Genomic DNA, 22094 nt, shown 5'->3' with positions numbered 1-22094 from the left:
CAAAACAGCTCGAGCTCAGTGAGGTTGAATGGAGAGTGTTTGTGAACAGCAGTCTTCAGCTCTTTCCACAGATTCTCGATTGGATTCAGGTCTGGACTTTGACGTGGCCATTCTAACACCTGGATACGTTTATTTTTGAACCATTCCATTGTAGATTTGGCTTTATGTTTTGGATCATTGTCCTGTTGGAAGATAAATCTCCGTCCCAGTCTCAGGTCTTGTGCAGATACCAACAGGTTTTCTTCCAGAATGTTCCTTTATTTGGCTGCATCCATCTTCCCGTCAATTTTAACCATCTTCCCTGTCCCTGCTGAAGAAAAGCAGGCCCAAACCATGATGCTGCCACCACCATGTTTGACAGTGGGGATGGTGTGTTCAGGGTGATGAGCTGTGTTGCTTTTACGCCAAACATATCGTTTTGCATTGTGGCCAAAAAGTTCAATTTTGGTTTCATCTGACCAGAGCACCTTCTTCCACATGTTTGGTGTGTCTCCCAGGTGGCTTGTGGCAAACTTTAAACGAGACTTTTTATGGATATCTTTGAGAAATGGCTTTCTTCTTGCCACTCTTGCATTGAGGCCAGATTTGTGCAGTGTACGACTGATTGTTGTCCTATGGACAGACTCTCCCACCTCATCTGTAGATCTCTGCAGTTCATCCAGAGTGATCATGGGCCTCTTGGCTGCATCTCTGATCAGTTTTCTCCTTGTTTGAGAAGAAAATTTGGAAGGACGGCCGGGTCTTGGTAGATTTGCAGTGGTCTGATGCTCCTTCCATTTCAATATGATGGCTTGCACAGTGCTCCTTGAGATGTTTAAAGCTTGGGAAATCTTTTTGTATCCAAATCCGGCTTTAAACTTCTCCACAACAGTATCTCGGACCTGCCTGGTGTGTTCCTTGGTTTTCATCATGCTCTCTGCACTTTAAACAGAACCCTGAGACTATCACAGAGCAGGTGCATTTATACGGAGACTTGATTACACACAGGTGGATTCTATTTATCATCATCGGTCATTTAGGACAACATTGGATCATTCAGAGATCCTCACTGAACTTCTGGAGTGAGTTTGCTGCACTGAAAGTAAAGGGGCCGAATAATATTGCACGCCCCACTTTTCAGTTTTTTATTTGTTAAAAAAGTTTAAATTATCCAATAAATGTTGTTCCACTTCACGATTGTGTCCCACTTGTTGTTGATTCTTGACAAAAAAATTAAATTTCATATCTTTATGTTTGAAGCCTGAAATGTGGCGAAAGGTTGCAAGATTCAAGGGGGCCGAATACTTTTGCAAGGCACTGTACATTAGTTCTACCTCATCCACACACTTGAGACACAAACATGTTTAAACTAGGGCTGTCAAACGATTAGAAATTTTAATCGAGTTAATTACAGCTGAAAAATTAATTAATCGTAAATAATCGCAATTAATCGCAATTCAAACCATCTATAAAATATGCCATATTTTTCTGTAAATTATTGTTGGAATGGAAAGATAAGACACAAGATGTATATATACATTCAACATACGGTACATAAGGACTGTATTTGTTTATTATAACAATAAATCAACAAGATGGCATTAACATTATTAACATTCTGTTAAAGCGATCCAAGGATAGAGGGACTTGTAGTTCTTAAAAGAAAAATGTTAGTACAAGTTATAGAAATTTTATATTAAAGCCCCTCTTAATGTTTTCGTTTTAATAAAATTTGTAAAATTTTCAATCAAAAAATAAACTAGTAGCCCGCCATTGTTGATGTCAATAATTACTTACTCAATGTAATGGGTGCTGAAGCCTATAAAATCAGTCGCACCCAAGCGCCAGCAGAGGGCAGCAAAACTCCATAAAACACAAGTGAGCGTTTCACTGTACTGTCATTTAAATCTGTCTGAGCGGGACATCTGCGTTAATTGCGTCAAATATTTTAACGTGATTAATTTAAAAAATTAATTAACGCCCGTTAATGCGATAATTTTGACAGCCCTAGTTTAAACATAAGTTAGTGACAACACTCACCGCTAAGTGATTTCCAAATTTTCTGCATTTTAATTTCAAAATAATTCCAATGTATGACAATAACAATGAAACGAACAAGGGTTTTGTGAGTTTACATGGTAGAAAATCAAATCAAAGGTAAGCAATACACAAACACAGTGAGATTTTGGAGCTTGAACAGGAAAAAGTCCTTTTTTTTTTTCTTTAATTCTCTTAAATGGACAAAAGATGACGACACACAATTCCGGTGTAATAAAGAAAATGATAAACACCTAAGCTAAATACATTTGTTATGAAAAGCACAATTAAAATACAGGTCTGGACCTCGGTTCTCGAGTGCCCGTAGGTGCCTTTGAAAAGATTCAGTCCCGATATCAGACAATGTTACACTTTATATTATGTTTCTGCAAATCGGCAGGATGCTGCCAGCCTATAAATCAGGCATGGCATGAAAAACTGAAAAATCACTAGAATGAAGCATGACTAAAAAAACTGTTACGACTTTGGTTGGTAGAAAGGATCTTACTTCATGCTTCTTAACAAGAAAAAGTCATAGGTCACAGATGCCCAGCAAATAAGCTAAACACTGTAATATAATAACAATGAATTTATGGGCATCAATATATGAAATGAACAAATATGCGATTATGTGAACATATGGAATTATATTCGTACAAGACTTAAGCGAGTTTCAGTGTTTCCCTAATCATGACGCCGATTCCATCAGAGATCTTGTGAATGGGAGCGTTGCACATGAAAGCCGGTGTGGTGATGAGTTTGTGTTTGACATCAACGTGCGCTTGCTCCACATCTTTATTCACGTGCTTGCAGCCCATCTCCTTCAAAGCGCCGGCCGTCTGTGCGTACGGCCACCTAAAAGGGACAAGAGAAAATCTGCATGATGCCGTGTTTGTTGCGATGATAACGAACAGACCCGCTTACATGTCACTCTCCTTGTCCTGCCCCACTGTCAGCTCACAACCAGGCAAAAATTTGGCAGCAAGGACTGGAGCAATGCAGCACATGGCTATTGGCTTTCCAGCATTGTGGAAATCTTTGAGGATCTTCTCTACCTCTGAATTGATGGTGAAGTCCTTATTTTTCACTGCCCAATCGCTGAAGTTTTTTGCCACACCAAAACCACCTGAACATGAACACCAGGATGAAAAATGTACCATATTAATTAGTGACGTGACGATATATTTATATATTATACCACTTTGATACTTTGTATTCTAATAGATTATCCAACTGCTCCCGTCAGAAATCAATCATTTTAAAAGTTATCACTGTTTAATAAACGAACCAACAGGTTTCCACTACAATACCATGTATTCTACCTTATTGGCTGCCATAAACGGCGCCAGACATCCAATTCATTTTAACTGGGAGGGCGAATGAACGTTAGTCATTAAAAAAACACTTATAAGGCTATTAGTATATACAGGTAGTCCCCAGGTTATGACGTACTCAAGTTTTGCGATTTCGACTGTACGACGCCGAAGTCTTGTCCGCCATTTTGTCTCTAGTCGTTTTTTGTTTTTTTTGTAGTCGCATAAACATACTTTATTGTTCTTCACAGTATCTTATTTTTTACTTAACTTTATCAATATAACGTGTTCTGTCCTCACTAAACGTGAAGTTGTTCAGCTTTACAGACAGTAAACACTTGACATAAAACAATCGGTGTTCAAACGTCCGTCTATTCTGATCAATATGCAAATTTAGTAGATTAGCCTAATTTGCCTAACAATAGTCCGCTAGCTTAAATGCTTTAAATACTTACGTATTTACAATTCTGATACCAAATCGCGCAAACATAACTCCACAAACTGTAGCTCTAAACTTAATTACAAATGCATCCACAAATATATATTAGCTGAAACAACTTACAGCCTTATGTGGGCCAAACCAGAGCACAGCTATCCTTTATCCATGTCAGATGTCTGAGTCTGCACCCCAATCGTATAAGATGACAGTCCAGCCAGACCCAACACTGCCACCAGAGGGCAGTGTATCCTCCATCATTAAACAAAACACAACACTTTAGGACTGATTGGATATTTATTTTGAGATTTAGGGGTATTTGAAGGGTTAATTCCGATTTACGTGGAAATTCACGTTACGTTGCCAGCGAGCGTAGGAACGGAACTTGTTCGTAACCCAGGGACCTGCTTATATATTAAATTATTAACCATTATTGTATTTTTATAATACGAAATACATTTATAAATTGATACACTGTTAGTATAAACCAAAATAGTAAAATTAAAATGAATAAATACTGAAATACATACTGGTTCCGGCCCCAAGTAACACTCCATCCATCCATCCATCCATTATCTTCCGCTTAATCCGGGGTTGGGTCACGGGGGCAGCAGCTTTAGCAGGGAAGCCCAGACTTCCCTCTCCGCAGCCACTTCAGCCAGCTCCTCCGGCGGGATTCCAAGGCGTTCCCAGGCCAGCCGAGCGACATAGTCTCTCCAGCATGTCCTGGGTCGACCCCGGGGCCTCCCGCCGGTGGGACATGCCAGGAACACCTCTCCAGGGAGGCGTCCAGGGGGCATCCGAACCAGATGCCCGAGCCACCTCAACTGGCTCCTCTCAACGCGGAGGAGTAGTGGCTCGACACCAAGCCCCTCCCAGATGACCGGGCTTCTCACCCTATCTCTAAGGGAGAGCCCGGACACCCTGCGGAGGAAACTCATTTCGGCCGCTTGTATCCTGGATCTTGTTCTTTCGGTCACGACCCACAACTCGTGTCCATAGGTGAGGGTAGGAACGTAGATCGACCGGTAAATCGAGAGCTTCGCCTTTTGGCTCAGCTTCTTCTTCACCACAACGGACCGGTGCAGAGTTCAAATCACTGCAGACGCTGCACCGATCCGCTTGTCAATCTCCCCATCCCGTGAGTCATCACTTTATCGTGGTGGAGGGGTTTGCGTGTCCCAATGATCCTAGGAGCTATGTTGTCTGGTGCTTTAAGCCCCTGGCAGGGTCACCCATGGCAAACAAATGAAATGAACTCAAGTTTCCCTTACCCGGACGTGGGTTACCAGGGCCCCCCTCTGGAGCCAGGCCTGGAGGTGGGGCTAGAAGGCAAGCGTCTGTTGGCCGGGCCTGTCCCCATGGGCCCCGGCCGGGCACAGCCCGAAAAGGCAACATGGGTTCTCCTTCCCATGGGCTCACCACCTGTGGGATGTGCCAAAGGGGTCGGGTGCGTAGGGAGTTGGGCGGCAGCCAAAGGCGGGGGCCTTGGCGCTCCGACCCCCAGCTGCAGAAGCTAACCCAAGTAACACTGTAAACTTGATTTCTAAGGCCTTGTTCAGACAGCCCAGCCAAAATCCAATTTTTAGCCAATCCAGATTGAATATGGATTGCTCTTTTTTAGTCTGAACAGTCCCAGAGCACAGAGATCTGATTTTTGTGAGACGGATTGAAACCACATGCGAAAGGGAGTTTCATATCAGATATGGACAAGATGCTTCTCAGTCTGAACAGCTCAGATGGGATTTGAAAGTCCATGACGTCACTCTATGCTGGGTTGGGTGACACTTTCACTGCCACAGCAAGTAATGTCAGTAATGTGGCCCAAAGTGACCAGATCTGGACACTTGCTAAAGATAGTGTGAACAGTCAGCTCTAAAAATCAGATTTGAGGAAGAATCCGATTGGGATCAGATATGCCTGCAGTCTAAACGCAGTCTTAAGAGGAGGACTGGCCATGAATGCCTCGCGCCGTCAGTGGCAGTCAATCAGCTAAATGAGTGCCCTGTAAGGATGTGTATACTGTATATACAGCATGTATATGATCATAATTTGTGTGTGAAAGGGTTAATTTCCACTCTTATTCAGACAACATACAGTATGTCAAGAATTGTGTGGTAACTGCAGTACAGTAGGCCTATGTGTAAAATATTTGTGAATACATCCCACCAGGTATGACGACAGCATCAAACGCTGAAACATCCAACTTGGCCAAATCTGTGATGTCACCCCTGGCAATTCTGGCGCTCTCCTGCAGGACGTTTCTTCCGCTGCCCGAAGGCTTTCCCTCACTATGGTCGATAACGTGCATCTGGTCCTGGTTCGGTGCAAACATTTGTGCCTGGGGAACGGATTTGTGAACGAAAACGTTAGACGTTACACAGAACACTCAGGGGGAAACAAAATGACAACGTTTTCAAAGAAAGGAATCATTTTATGTGCCAGCACTTGCCAAAACACAGTGCTCTGATTAATATTGCAATTACTACTAATCTTTCTTTCTACAAACACATCTCAGAGCGTGAGGACTTTTTCTACTGTGGGGCAAATAAGTATTTAGTCAACCACCAATTGTGCAAGTTCTCCTACTTGAAAAGATCAGAAAGGCCTGTAATTGTCAACATGGATAAACCTCAACCAGGAGAGACAGAATGTGGGAAAAAATACAGAAAATCACATTATTTGATTTTTTAAGAATTTATTTCCGAATTAGGGTGGAAAATAAGAATTTGGTCACCTACAAACAAGCAAGATTTCTGGCTGTCAAAGAGGTCTAGCTTCTTCTAACAAGGCTCCACTCGTTATCTGTATTAATGGCCCCTGTTTTAAATCATCGGTAAAAAGCACACATGTCCACAACCACAGTCAGTCACACTTCACTCCACGATGGCAAAGACCAAAGGACACCAGAGACAAAATTGTAGACCTGCACCAGGCTGGGAAGACTGAATCTGCAATAGGTAAAACGCTTGGTGTAAAGAAATCAACTGTGGGAGCAATTATTAGAAAATGGAAGACATACAAGACCACTGAAAATCTCCCTCAATCTGGGGCTCCATGCAAGATCTCACCACGTGGCGTCAAAGTGATAACAAGAACGGTGAGCAAAAATCCCAGAACCACACAGGGGGGACCTAGTGAATGACCTACAGAGAGCTGGGACCACAGTAACAAAGGCTACTATCAGTAACACAATGCGCCGCCAGGGACTCAAATCCTGCACTGCCAGACGTGTCCCCCTGCTGAAGCCAGCACATGTCCAGGCCTGTCTGCAGTTCGCTAGAGAGCATTTGGATGATCCAGAAGAGGACTGGGAGAATGTGTTATGGTCAGATGAAACCAAAATACAACTTTTTGGTAGAAACACAGGTTGTCGTGTTTGGAGGAGAAAGAATACTGAATTGCATCCGAAGAACACCGAATTGCATCCGAAGAACACCATACCCACTGTGAAGCATGGGGGTGGAAACATCATGCTTTGGGGCTGTTTTTCTGCAAAGGGACCAGGATGACTGATCTGTGTAAAGGAAAGAATGTATGGGGCCATGTATCGAGAGATTTTGAGTCAAAATCTCCTTCCATCAGTAAGGGCATTGAAGATGAGACGTGGCTGGGTCTTTCAGCATGACAATGATCCCAAACACACACCCAGAGCAGCAAAGGTGTGGCTTCGTAATAAGCATTTCAAGGTCCTGGAGTGGCCTAGCCAGTCTCCAGATCTCAACCCCACAGAAAATCTGTGGAGGGAGTTGAAAGTCCGTGTTGCCCAACGACAGCCCCAAAACATCACTGCTCTAGAGGAGATCTGCATGGAGGAATGGGCCAAAATACCAGCAACAGTGTGTGATTCCACCATTTTTTTCCCCCCGACATTCTGTCTCTCATGATTGAGGTTTACCCATGTTGACAATTACAGGTCTCTCTAATATTTTCAAGTGGGAGAACTTGCACGATTAGTGGTTGACTAAATACTTATTTGCCCCACTGTACCTTTGTAAGAGAGTAGGCAAAATTGGTGTAATATTACTTTGGCTCCAGCGCGACTCAGATGAACAAGGACGGCGGATGCCTCATGGATCTCGGTGCCATCGTAGACTCCACAACCGGAGAGAAGAACGGCCACGCGCTTTGCCATTGCACAGCTAAAACACAATGATAGATGTCATATATAGCCTATACATAAATAAATACACACATAATACTGGTGTGCCATGAGAGATGGTCAGGTATGCCACAGGAAATTATCTGCCAAGAAGTAATACATTGTAATATTCCAAGAGAAAAATCTTAATTTTACAAGATTAAAGTTGCGATATGATGAGAATTAAGTCATATTTTGAAATATTACATATGATTAAAAGCGTAATGTTTGGTACCAGAGAAAAATCGTAATAATACCATATTAAAAGTCAAGGCTTTTTTTTTTGTATGTGTTAACATGCATATTTGTACGCTACGCGATCTGGAAGTTGTTCGTGAGAATGACTTTGTAGTGTTACAGTTCTAAATTTATAAGATTTTCAGCTGGTAGTGTGTCTTGATATTTTTTCAATAGAAAAAATGTTTGAGCTCAAAAAGTGTTGGGAAACACTGCAGTACACACAATTCAAACTACAGCTAAAATATACCCAAAAAAATAAATAAAATAAAATAACTACAGTATATGGCTTCCCTTCGACTAATTTGGTAAACAAAAACAGTCTCACCTTGAATAGTTCTCCACAAAGTATGTAGTCAGTCAGCTCTTCAGGAAGGGATGTGACACTTGTGAGGGTGCACAGTCTCTTTTATTTGCTTCTCCAGTCCTGTCCCCTCCCACCAGGATGACCTCATGTCATTCATTGGGGCGAAGTTATACAACTTCAGATTTTCATTTATGCTGAATCATCCCTGAGTTTTGTATAACGGTAGGGAATTTCTTTGTGCTCTTTGACATTTGTGTAAAAATTTTCAATGGGACAAAAAATATTTTCTGTTGTCGGACACTTCATGTTCATTTCCTACTTTATTACCTGCTGGGTTTTCAGTTTGATGTTGTGTATTTTATTTAGTGTGTGTGTGTGTGTGTTTTTTTAAAGTAATATGACACTTCTAGGTGTGACGTCTACATGATGATGTTACACATGTCTGTATAAAAGTGTAGCTGAGTGGAAGGTCTTTCCACTCTCTCTACAATGGCTCAGCTGCATGTGTCTGTTGGTATATTGGGCATTTCGGGCGGTAAGCTTTTCGTTTGTATATTTTTAAATGCAATTGAAAAAATATACATTTCAATAGTAATACTGTATTCAATTACAGATTTAAGCGCTGAACCAGAGCCCTCTGAAAGTCACTCTTCTGAACTCTTTTCACAAAGACACAACCATTTGCGAAATACAGCATACTTTATATACTTGTTTACATTTGAAATAACTTGTTATATTAGCGTGTGATAATTGGGAATCAAACATTTGACATGATTTTATTGTCATTTTGTAAGATTACTTTTGAAATAAAACAGTCTTTGCCAAAATATTTTATATACTAGTCCTTCTAAAAAAGAATAGCACAATATTGTGATAATGGTCATTATTTTCTGTAAAGTACTGATAAACATTAGACTTTCATATATTTTAGTCATTACACACAACTGAAGTAGTTCAAGCCTTTTATTGTTTTAATATTGATGATTTTGGCAAAAAAAAGTCAAGAAAACCCAAAAATCCCTATCCACAAAATTCTCATATTTCATCCGACCAATACAAAAAATTGTTTTTTAATACAAAAAAGTCAACCTTCAATTAATTATATCAGCTATGCACTCAATACTTGGTCGGGAACCCTTTTGCAGAAATGACTGCTTCAATGCAGCGTGGCATGGAGGCAATCAGCCTGTGGCACTGCTGAGGTGTTACGGAAGCCCAGGACGCTTCGATAGCGGTGCTCATTCACAGTGTTGGGTCTGGAGTCTCTCAACTTCCTCTTCACAATATTCCACAGATTCTCTATGGGGTTCAGATCAGGAGAGTTAGCAGGTCAATTGAGCACAGCACAGTAATGCCATGGTCAGTAAACTATTTACCAGTGGTTTTGGCACTGTGAGCACTTCTGGAGAGCAGTCAGGTCGGCAGTCTTGCCCATGATTGCGGTTTGAGTAATGAACCAGGCTGGGAGGTTTTAAAAGCCTCAGGAATCTTTCGCAGTTGTTGTGAGTTAATTCGATGATTCAGATGATTAGGTTAGTAGCCTCTTTAGAGTACCTTAGAGTACTCTTTAGAGTTCTTTATTATTTTTTTGAGATAGGGATTTTTTTTTTCTTGACTTTTTTGCCAAAATCATCAATATTAAAACAATAAAAGGCTTGAACTACTTCAGTTGTGTGTAATGAATCTAAACTATATGAAAGTCTAATGTTTATCAGTACATTAAAGAAAATAATTAACTTTATCACAATATGCTAATTTTTTGAGAAGGACTAGTATTACTTAATTTAAAATCATGTTTGGTTGTCCTTTTGAGCTAAGCATTTACATGAGGAAACTACTGTAATATTTTTTTTTTTAATGACCTTTGTCAATTTATCATGTGAACAGTATGAATCCAACATTTATTACAAAATAAGTGATAATATTTTGACAAATGGTTCCAACAATATAGTATGATCACATATTACTCATCATCACTAGGTGAAATTATTTTAATACATTGAGCTTCATTTTTTAACTACAATTTTTTTGTGTGTTAAGTGTGTTTATACTGTTTGTCTTGATAACTTATTCAGTGCCGTTGATGCCAAGAGACTAACATAATAGTTTAAGACCAGCAGGTACTCTAAGATTGAGCCTTGTGGAACACCTGACCTGTAAATCAACTGTGCATAATTTAACTTGATGCTCTATTCTTTTGTCTTAAGGTTGTCTCCTACTTTTGGTAAATGACTATGGCAGCTCCCCTCAAAATGATTTCATCCCTCAAACCGCACTGGGGTTTCTGCTCCTCATCTTTTCTGCCACCGTAGCTTATGCAGGTTGGTTCAAAACTTTCAAAAATTATAATTTTAGATTATATTTTTCAAAGTCAAATTGTGATGTGTTTTTTTTCAAGGTGTGTGTCGGATCCTCTCCGGGGGGCAGTTGTTCTCCTCCCTGTGTCTGACAGTTTCGGCCCTATGGTGTGCCACCAGTCTAGTGTACATCCTGACGGGACAAGGAATGCTTGAGCCCAAAGACCTTAGGTCTTCATTAGTCCCTGGCGTGGCCGCGTTTGCATTAGCCCTGTTTGTCATCGCTGGTGTTGCGTTACTGGCCAGAAAAGTGTTTTTGTTTGTCATTGCTATTAGCATCAGCTTAGCTTCTGTCCATCAAATCACCAAGCTATCGGTGGAAGGTTTTGGCCAGACCGCCATGGCTGCAAACTATCTTCTTGTCTGTCTGATGGGCGGTTACTTTGGTTTAGGACATTTGTTAGCCACTATTACTCACGGAAGAGTGAAACTTCCATGGACTAGTGTCAAGACAAAAGCCGAGCTCAAAACGGAGAACCGGCGCGAGTGTGGTGACGCCGTGTCAGTGGGCGTGGTGATGAATTTGCTGTCGGCCTCAGTGTTGGCGTGTCCTCTCTTAGGCGTGGTCCCTCGACTCTCTGCTGGCCATGTCCCTTGGTTGTGGACGGCAGGCGTGTTCCAGGTCGGAATGTGCGTCATCTTCTACCGAGCGTTGGATCCACTTGCTGCTACTTTTTACGGCTTCTCTGCAGTGCTGAAGTTTGCAGAAGGCTACAGTGGTCTCCTGTCAATCTACTCCATCGAGCCCCTCTCTCCTGTTCCCTTTCCAGTCGTCTTCTCTCTGCTTTTCTTCACCCTGACAATGTTCAGCTGTCAAAAGAGCTTGTTGGAGGCCATCTATCATCTTTTATTTGTTGCCTATTGTATAGCAATTGCTTCTCACCCTCTAGGCTTTTTCCAGAAAGGAAGTCAAGTTGTACAGGCGGTTATATTTATTGGCTCTGCCTGCATGCTTTTAATAACAACATACAACATGGTCTCCGCCAAGACAATTCCTACAGGGGAGAACCTCTTTAAAGCCTTAGTAACCAGTAGGGAGGGCTTCACTCTCCGATTTCATAACAATGAGCTCCATGCACCACACTTGGGGTACTCCAAGTATGCAGATGCTGAGGGTTTAGGCCACGCATGTAGCGTGTTGGCTACGTTTGCTATTACAGCCGCAGTTGGAGAGGGACCGGTGTTTTCCGTGCTGGTGCTCCCTTGGGTTGTGGTAGCCGGCGGGGTCCTGCAGCTGATCTGCGGCTCAATCACTTTCTCCCGAGGAAAAACCTTCGAGAGCACTGTTTTTATCCTCTACGGCACATTGTGGGCTGTGTGGGGCTTGACACGGTACGGAGGGCTGTATGCCAACGCAAGAGGGTTTAACGTGGCGATTGGCATTATTGCATTCTTGATGTTTAACGTTTTGGTGATGGTCGCAGCCTTGTTTGTAAACGTCGCATGGTTTGTCTATGCGCTCACCTTCCAGCTCATTATTATGAGCTTTTTAATGGACGCGCTTGATGTGCTGCCTTATGGTTATGACATAGGAGTCAGTCTGATCTTTGGTCTGGTCAGCTTTTATAGTTTTGTGGCTCACAGTTTCAATAGTACCTTTCAGTACCCTCAGATCCCACTTGGGAAACCTTTGATAAAGTTGAACGGGGTTGTGCGAAGTGAACCTATCTGTCCACATCTGCCAGCTCGAAAAGCGACATCAGTTCAACAAATTGCAGGTACGAATATACAATGGAGTTTGATTTATTTTGGGTAGTGTTGACCCAGTGCTATTTTTTGGGGGGGGTACTGATTCCAACAACCAACTGTGTTATATCAGCTGATGCTGATACTGTAACGATACCAGGTTTTTGAAAAAAATCAAATAAAGTTGACTGTAAAGTAATTTCTATCATGACTTTGTTAGACACTGCTTAACTCATTGTCTGCTATTGGTGGCACTAGACGTCCAATCAATTTGAAGTGGCAGGGGTGAATGAACGTTGAGTTGTTGCTAGCCTCCCACTTCAAATGGATTGGATGTCTACGAGTGATGAACTCATTTAAATTCACAGGCGAGGGATGATTGGACACCACACGATTGGATTTCTATTATTGTCTTGGGTAGTGCAACCAGCGGATGGAAAGTAGATGTCGAAAGTACATTTTGCACATCATCAGCATGTCGTTTCTCAGTGCACTCTGATACTTATAACATCTTTTTAAAGCTGCATCGGTGGAACACTAATTTGGCAAGGTTATAAAGTATATTATATGATATTACTAAATATTTATATTAGGGCTGTCAAACGATTAAAATTTTTAATCGAGTTAATTACAGCTTAAAAATTAATTAATCGTAATTAATCGCAATTCAAACCATCTATAAAATATGCCATATTTTTCTGTAAATTATTGTTGGAATGGAAAGATAAGACACAAGGTGGATATATACATTCAACATACGGTACATAAGTACTGTATTTGTTTATTATAACAATAAATTAACAAGATGGTATTAACACTATTAACATTCTGTTAAAGCGATCCATGGATAGAAAGACTTGTAGTTCTTAAAAGATAAATGTTAGTACAAGTTATAGAAATTTTATATTAAAACTAGGGCTGTCAAACGATTAAAATTTTTAATCGAGTTAATTACAGCTTAAAAATTAATTAATCGTAATTAATCGCAATTCAAACCATCTATAAAATATGCCATATTTTTCTGTAAATTATTGTTGGAATGGAAAGATAAGACACAAGGTGGATATATACATTCAACATCCGGTACATAAGTACTGTATTTGTTTATTACAACAATAAATCAACAAGAAAGCATTAACATTATTAACATTCTGTTAAAGTGATCCATGGATAGAAAGACTTGTATTTCTTAAAAGATAAATGTTAGTACAAGTTATAGAAATGTTAAATTAAAACCCCTCTTAATGTTTACGTTTTAATAAAATTTGTAAAATTTTCAATCAAAAAATAAACTAGTAGCCCGCCATTGTTGATGTCAATAGTTGCACACATTGCACATGGGTGCTTAAGCCCATAAAATCAGTCGCACCTAAGCGCCAGCAGAGGGCGAAAAAACTCCAAAAAACACAAGTAACAAGTTGGCATTGCACTGTGCTGTCATTTTAATCTGTTTGAGCGGGGCATGTGAGTTAATTGCGTCAAATATTTTAACGTGATTGATTAAAAAATTTAATTACCGCCCGTTAACGCGATAATTTTGACAGCCCTAATTTATATTATAAAATGCAAAAGCAAGCATATCCAAAATCTCACATGCCTAATAAGATATTAAAAATGCTTCATTTATACATCATGGCATTATTTTTCCTGAGTAAAAACTAATACAATTGGAGAGTGCTGAAAAGGGTCAATGGGATTTCAATATTGTTTTGAAATATGAATAAATTATACACTTACTTTTCCTCTTCCCATAAAAAGTGCTCGGACAGATGCCATTTCCTTTCCTGGGGAGATCAAATGTATAAAATCCCCCTTCAAACTTGGTATGAATGAAATTCCCAAATGTTTCTGTAGGAAAGAAAATATTTAATACAGTTCTATGCGGTAGGTTGGAGAAATTCAGGTGTACAAATGTCCCCCAGAGAAGACAAATATAAAATTACTGATAGTCAGGTGAATATAACCAACTTCACAATGCAAATCTCCTACATCTCCTCTACAGACATCATGAAGAACGGTGGAATATGCGGCATGCCCACTGACACCGTGTATGTGCTGGTGGCAGCTTGCAACAGGCCTGATGCAGTTGTCAAAGCATACAAGTGAGTTTGTCCTCACTCGGAGATAACCAGAACTTTATAGAGAATGGACAGAGGTGGGTAGAGTAGCCAACAATTTATCTCAAGTAAGAATAGCGCTACTTCAAAATAATATTACTCAAGTCAAAGTAAAAGTAGTCATCCCAAAAATTTACTCAAAAACAAGTTTAAAAAAATATTTGGTGAAAAAAATACTCAAGTAATGAGTAACTGCTTTAACAGCATGGCCAAAGCCTTTGTAATTTTTACAGTGACAGTGATTTTATAGTGATAGTTATTGTCACAGTTATGTATCATATTCAAACCTTGCATTTTGCTGTGCTTTTACCCTTATTTTAAATAAACAAAAAAATTGGATCAAAATGTAATAATCTTCATACCTCCCTCCATGTTACTATAAACACACATGCACAGGCCATTTTTCACACATAACTCCAATTTTCAAGTGTAAGCAGACATTTCTTGTCATATAATTCAAATCTATTTCTAGTTAAATCTTTCATAAATTGAGGTCATGCATTGTATTGGTTGTTCTGTAACAGCTGGGCTTTACTGTAGGGTGAAGAAACAGGCACAGGACCGACCCATGTCCATTTGGCTGTCCTCCATCAAGCAGCTTGACTCGGTCCGACACCTGCTAAGCCCCCTGCTGCTGGATTTCATGGAGGCCGCATGGCCGTCATCCATCAGCATGGTTATACCTAGAGGTGTGTATATTATAAACTGTACAACTGTAACGGGTACACGCAGGTCCATTGTGGAGCGTGGAAACCTCCCTTCCGATTCCTTCATGTAAGGACGCTAACGGCTGCGCCGTTGGCTCGAGCTTTATTGGCGCAGTGGTTACCGTCCTTGCCTGCCGAGTGGAAGCGTCGTGGTGCGCTGTAACTGTGCATGTGGGAATTGCCAATTCTCAAATAATCAAGGAACATTGTTTTTGATGTGTGTGTCAAAGAGTGGTACAGCATACCAAATTGATGGTTGAATGATACTTGAACTGAAGTGTATAAATAACTTTTTACACCATTTACATCATATCATGTAGTGCTGCAACGATTAATCGATTAACTCGAGTAATTCGATTAGAAAAAAGATTCTAAATAAATGTTGCTGCTTCGAGTATTTGTTTAATTAAAGTGGCGTTGTAACGGTTTGTTTTGAAAGTGTTTGCATTTCGTTTTATTGATTTGGGTGGACACACTGCCCTCTACTGGCGAAAGTGAATATGACATAACTCAATTCCCTGTTAAGACCAACATAAGCTAATTTTTTGTTTGAGCTAATGTTTTTTTTAATCCATTTGTAATTTAGTTTAAAGCTATATTTAGCCATTTTCTGTGGGAATATGTGTTTGAACTATTTGTTAAGAGCATTGTTAAAAAAAAAAAAAAAAAAAAAAAAAGTTACCATTTTTTAGCATTTAAGCTAGTGGAATTTTGCTATGTAAGTTAGCCAATTGTTCTTTTGCTGTACTTAGATCCTCATTTAATTATGTTTTATACTGTTTGAAGCTCAGCTGAGGTTTTTTTTTTTTTTTTTTTTGTGTGTTCCTTATCAGATTACTCAATTATTCGAATTGACTAGTTCATCGATCAATGGACTACTAAAATAATCGATAGCTGCAGCCCTAATATCCTATTAAGATTAACTCATTCACTTCCAGCCATTTTCACCAGTGCAACCCCCTTCGCTCCCGGCCGTTTTACTGGATTTTGACTGATTTTGCAAGGCCAACAGAAAATTCTGTTCTATTGCTATATTAACATGAAACCCACCAAAAGAAAGATTAGACTCTCTTCTTTCAGCAGGAAAAGTTAGTTCATATCTTTTTGCGTTCTTTAGAAATCATTATTAGAAAATAGCTCAGTTTGAGCAATTTTCCAGTTTCTGATGAAAAAACAGAGAGATTGAGCTTTTTGTAAAAGCATACATTTCAAACATAACTTTGACTTTAACACAGCTATTTTTTGCTTATGTGACATCCCAAACGTCTGAATAATGTTTTCCTTTTACAAAACAACATAACCAACAAGAGAAATAGAGCTTTTGATAGCAAAGTAACAATTTACTGTATTTGCACATGGCTGGGCTGTTGGGCTGGGAGATGGTTCTGTTGTGGCCGCCGTGGCTTTCTCGGCGGATGGGGCTTTTCCCTCGTCACCGCCTGTAGTGTCTCATCAAGATGGATTTTTTTTAGTCTTTCTTTTGTGGTGACCACTGCCTCGTGGCGGAGTTCACCTGGGGAACTTGTGTGGGGCATGTTGTGTTCCTGGGGGGGAAACTGGTTTGGCCGTGTGTGTTTCCAGCTGGGGACACTGGAGGGTGCAGGGGATGCTAGCGGCCGAGCACGGCGGCGCGGGCTCTGCTCGGCGAGCAGCACGGACTCAACAGCATCGTCCGCTGCACTGTTGGTCCCGGTCGTTCTGCTCAGTCGTCCAGTGCCTGGCATCCCGGGCGTCCCCCCGGTTGTTCTGCTCGGTCATCAGCCGCCTGACATCCTGGACGTCCTCCTGGTCATCGCACTTGGTCTTTCGTTGCCTGGCGTCCCGGATGTCCTCCCGATCATCCTGCTTGGACTTCCCGCGTCTGGCGTCCTGTTCGTCCATTCAGTGGTCTTCCGCCGGTGCACCGGCCGACCGGCCCGGCCGTTCGTTCCGTTGAATCGGGTTGTGGGTCATACCAAATGTGCTACTGCCCTCCAGTGGCCAGTTTTATTGCTTTAAAATGGATTTTCAGCTTTGTGCTTTGGAGCAAAGTTGCATCAGAACCTAGAGATTTCTCTCGTGAAAAAAAACATTAAAAAGATGTATAAATACGTTTTTGGGAAACTGAAACAATTAAAAATAGAACGTATTTATACGTTGTTGGGAGCAAATGAGTTGAGAGTCTGGGTGTCATCCTAGTCAGCACGCTCTTCTTCTGCTCCCATATTTGCAATACAGTACAATAGAACTTCTTTCTCACTTTTCAAATATAGACTCAAAACACATATACTCAATTTAACCTACACACCTTGATCCTCAGCTCTGTTTTGTTTATGACTTTGTAAATTTCTGTTACTATTATCTTTTTTTTTTTTTCTTTTTTTATTGAGATGGTGGGGCTTGCGTGCTGCTGGATGTGGTAGGGCATGCTCGGGTTGGGGGTTCCGGTGCCGGGATTGGCGATGCGGCGGCGTAGGGTTGGTCGCCAACGGGCTTACACTCATAAGAGATTCACACGATTACTGGGTTCTAGATCACAGAACTGATTTGTGTACACTCTACCCCTTTCAATCACTTAGCTTATAGTCTTATAGACACCCCCACCCCCATTCTCCTCTTTCACTGGCCAATAGGCCCCCACATGGTGTAAACCGGAAATACATCTCGCTGACGATAGCACCAGCATATTAGTAACTAGTTTAGATGTTCAATGTATTTCTTGTTGTTGTTTGTGTATGTGTTTCTTTTCTTTCTTCTCTTGTATTTCTTTTCTTCTGTCCCCCCATAATCCCTTCCTGTCCTGTATGTTTACATTTGTTTCGTTTGGAACCTATTATTAAAATTGTTGCCTTGTGTTCTCGCTCACACAGGCCCATGGATGGATGCTTTTGGTTTAGGAGATGCTGCCAAACACATCGGAACTCCCCAAAGTATCGCTATCAGGAATCCAGACTGTTCTGTGGCCACCCACCTCATTGATCTAGTAAGGGCAACGACACACTGCCCTTGCATGGACATACTATATATCTACCAAAAACCTAGAGAATTGATTGATAAGGCATTGACGGGCACATACAGTAAAGTAGTTTTTCTCGTCTATTGGCTTGGATTGTACTTAACTTGGGCCAAATTTCAGGTGGGTCCTGTTGCTGTGACCTCAGCCAACCCCACAGGAGAAGCAGACACGACCCACCACAATCAAGTGTATGCCAAACTGGGAGACAAGGTGGTTATACTGTAATGGATTGCTTGCGTTAACTTGTCTGTTGTTACTAATTTTTAAGTTTGAAACTGTTAGGTAGACGGAGTTTTATGTGATGGACCATCACCAGAGAATATTGCGTCCACTGTGGTGGACTGCACGAAAATTGAAAAGGGACAAATTGGTTTCTTCAGGGAGGGTCTGATATCTAAAGATAAGGTAATTTCTACATCGACTCTTGGTATTCCTCTCTCTGCCATGTTAGCACAACTCGCACTAATTTTTTGCCTGCAGGTTCTTCAAATTTATGCGAAGGTTCAGAGGCAGCACAGGCAGGGACAGACCAATCCAGTTTTTGAAACCGATCAACCGGAAACAGAGATGGAGCTTCCTTCACCAGAGGAAAGCGGCAGACTTTAAAAAGTCAACATCAAGCACAGTCTCACCTGAACAGTCTGTGGAAATGGCATATTTTATGCCACATCCACAATACCATTGTCAGCCTAAGTGTCATAGTTTAAACGTTTTATCATGTGGGTTACCTATGATGACATCAATAAACTTGGGCATGTATCTATGAGATGCTTAATTTTTAAGTTTATACATTAAATACAGAGTGACCTTGTGCGTGTCCTGATTTTCGGGGTTTTCCAAATACTATATACGGACATGGCCAGTCTTTTGGTTCCAGGTAATAGCATGCTTTAGATTTCCCACAGCCAGATGGCAGCAGCAAATTTCACAATGCATAGTCATCATGAATTTACATTGCTTTCTTTTCTAAAGTCCTGTTTTTTTGTGTTGTTTTGCAAAATTACATATTCTAATTATATCTCCTTACAAAATGAATGTTGCAAAGAATAATAACCAGCATTACGTGAAATGAACTATTGCTATTCTGAGCACCTGCCCATGTGGAAGCGATACTCATACCTGTCAACCCGAGGCGGTTGGCAATCTTACAAATAGTGACGTATGGCCTTACAACTTGGTGACTAATCTTACATTTTACATAGTGTGCAATATGAAACAAAAATAAAACTCACATGTTTAAAATAATATGAATTTATTGGTAGTATTGTCACATGTAACCTGGTGCAATCAAAGAACAATATCTTCAGCTACATCATGAATACTAAAATTTAACAGTGACTTTTGCCATAATTGTATGTAGCACTTTTGGCCATTTCTATCATGTCTTGATGGCTGCACTTCATGGCACTTCAGCTCGCAATTCTGTTTGACTTGAAGGTAGTTCGTTAGTGTGTCCAATTAAAATTAAAAAGGTCAGTTGATAAAATTAACTTACCGATGCAATCTCTGAGTCAGGGAACATTTCTTTTGCTAATTCTGAGAAGTGGTCAGCGATAGTTGCAGGCAAATTGTGTTCGGCAACAAATTGGCAGAATAAAATCTTCGCTTTCGTCACAGCACAGCTTTTCATTCTACAGACTGCATCTTTATGACCAGTGTTGTTAATCTTACTTAAAAAAAAAAAGTAATTAATTACAGTTACAAATTACCCCTCCCAAAAAGTAATTGAGTTGGTAACTCAGTTACCTGAATGTAAGAGTAATTAGTTACTTGGCAAAGTACCTGGTGTTACCTTTCACATTTTTTTTCTTCATTTTTTTCAAAAAAAAAAAAAACAACTTAGTAACCTTTGCTATGTTTGGAAGTCATTTAATGCTGTAAATCAACCGTTAAAGTTGTTGATATTGAGGAAAAGAGATTGCTTGATTGAAAGAGGAAAAGATTGACAGTTTATTTACCAATTCTCTTATAGATTTCAAGCATGCTACACATGCTTGATTCAGCAATTAAGACTGCTTGATCATTCAAAGAGTGCTCACTTACCAAGTATAGTCTGGAGAGCCGTCGTTAAGTGACTTTGGATTGATTATCACAGGCCAAGTCATAATTCATGAGACTACTTAAAGAAATGGTGATTTTTTTCCCCCCCAAAAAAGTCTATTAATGGGTCTATCGTATTGCTTGCCGAATGCTCTATAGGAAAAGTATAACATATATGCATCTAAAATAATCCTAAACAATTTTATTAGGAATTTTAATACTCATTTCGGTCAGTAGTCCACCAATCAGTTTTTTTTTTCAGAATAATTTGAATTTGGTGGGTTGCAGGGCCAATCTGACTACTGATTTCACACAAAGGTATATAACTCCGCATCCGATGGTGGTATTTTTGTATTGCTACAAAGTGGATGTTCCTAATTACTTCCCGAAATGCACCTGACGACTACAGCCAATCAGCGTATCTTCGCCCGTAATTCGAGCTAGGACGGTCCCATTGGTCCCAAACAACTTTTATTCTACTTAGTGGCAAAAGGCCTTTCCACGTAGTACCCCAACTATGTCTAGGAAGTTAACAAATTCAAGTTAATGGAGTATTGTGCCAAAATCCTCTTATATCGTATGAGATCCAATCGTTCTTATGTAATTACACCAACCTAATCATAAGCTTTTTAATATTTGGGACAACAAAGCAAATACTTTGCCCCTGCTGTCTGGACTAGCTGAACACTTTCTGTGTGTGTAGGCTTTCTCCACCCCATCTGAGAGGGCGTTCTCCACTGCTGGAGACACCATAAGTCCAGAAAGATCACATATCCTACCTGAAAAATCAGACATGCTTATTTTTCTGCAAAAGAATTGTTAATTTTGCACATTTACACTACGCACTTGTATTTGACAGTATTTTTGAGTGATATAGACTCATATGTCCTTTTAAAAAGAATATTAGAAAAATGTTTCAGTAAAATGTTGCACATTCTTGTCTATTTGCCACAGTTACATATAGCCACAGTTAACATCGAGGCTTTGGGCCTATTTTGACATCGTTGTGAGTTTGTAAGGTTGTGACTTCTGATTAAACAAAGTAGATGCCAATCAAAATGGTTGTTCTTCTTTTTCCCCAAATTAGAATCGATAAGATAATCGATAAAGAATCGAATCGTTAAGCAATATCGATAATGGAATCGGAAAAATCCTATCAATTCCCATCCCTAATAATGAATGAATTAATTGAAGGCTACAAATTAGAACAAATTGTAAAAAATTCACCAAAAGAAGAAGAATAACAGCCTAAATTCAAATAAATGTGGCAGTGTGTATTTTTGCTCTGGGAATTTCACCTATTAATTTTTTAGGTTTGTTTTATAAACCTCCTGTGACCAGGGGTCGCGTTAACCGAATATTTTCCGTCATTGACCGTTTTTTTTAAAACGGTGACGGAAAAAACTGAAGTCCGTCCGTCATTTTGACAGGTTGCAATTCACACCCCAGACCCACAGGGTGGCGAGTGAGCATATTAATTAGCTATTGTCTCTCTTAATGCATGACGTCGTCGGCTATTCTGTCAGAATATTGTAGCATCACCGGGGTCTGGCGGCGGCACCGTGATTGACACATCAACGCGAGGTTCTTATTCGTGCACCCGGTGTGCCAGCGCGTCATCCAATTGGTGGACTAGATTGCCGCCTGTGTATAGACCCCAATCACATGACGTCACAACTCCGCCCCCCTGACTGGAGCCGCCATATTGTGTGTCAGCTCGTCGCGTTTACACACAAATATGG

The 22094-nt window shown here is 40.4% G+C and overlaps 2 protein-coding genes across 2 annotated transcripts in view; one reads left to right on the top strand and one right to left on the bottom strand.

The window, feature by feature from the left end:
- si:ch211-153b23.4 (uncharacterized protein LOC335392 homolog) overlaps positions 1 to 19029 on the top strand; it is a gene marked incomplete at its 5' end in the record, with an annotated part of 147739 nt that extends 128710 nt beyond the window's left edge. Inside the window, 8 exons of the mRNA XM_057849663.1 lie at positions 10658 to 10771; positions 10849 to 12525; positions 14496 to 14595; positions 15151 to 15299; positions 18167 to 18279; positions 18433 to 18522; positions 18595 to 18717; positions 18793 to 19029. Of these exons, the coding sequence (XP_057705646.1) occupies positions 10658 to 10771; positions 10849 to 12525; positions 14496 to 14595; positions 15151 to 15299; positions 18167 to 18279; positions 18433 to 18522; positions 18595 to 18717; positions 18793 to 18918 (2492 nt within the window). The remainder of the gene's footprint in view (positions 1 to 10657; positions 10772 to 10848; positions 12526 to 14495; positions 14596 to 15150; positions 15300 to 18166; positions 18280 to 18432; positions 18523 to 18594; positions 18718 to 18792) is intronic.
- si:ch211-153b23.5 (uncharacterized protein LOC321177 homolog) lies at positions 2074 to 8514 on the bottom strand. The gene is made up of 5 exons (XM_057849461.1): positions 8472 to 8514; positions 7793 to 7907; positions 5935 to 6106; positions 2941 to 3142; positions 2074 to 2871 (listed from the first exon to the last, which is right to left on the bottom strand). Exons 2-5 carry the CDS (start codon positions 7898 to 7900, stop codon positions 2679 to 2681), a joined length of 675 nt encoding a protein of 224 aa, XP_057705444.1. The 5' UTR covers positions 7901 to 7907; positions 8472 to 8514; the 3' UTR covers positions 2074 to 2678.
- Positions 19030 to 22094: the final 3065 nt, after the last annotated feature.

This window comes from Corythoichthys intestinalis, chromosome 11 (assembly GCF_030265065.1).
Source record: "Corythoichthys intestinalis isolate RoL2023-P3 chromosome 11, ASM3026506v1, whole genome shotgun sequence".
Taxonomy (NCBI): Eukaryota; Metazoa; Chordata; class Actinopteri; order Syngnathiformes; family Syngnathidae; genus Corythoichthys; species Corythoichthys intestinalis.
The sequence above is the reverse complement of the archived record's forward strand: the minus strand, read 5'-3'. Positions and strand labels throughout refer to the sequence as shown.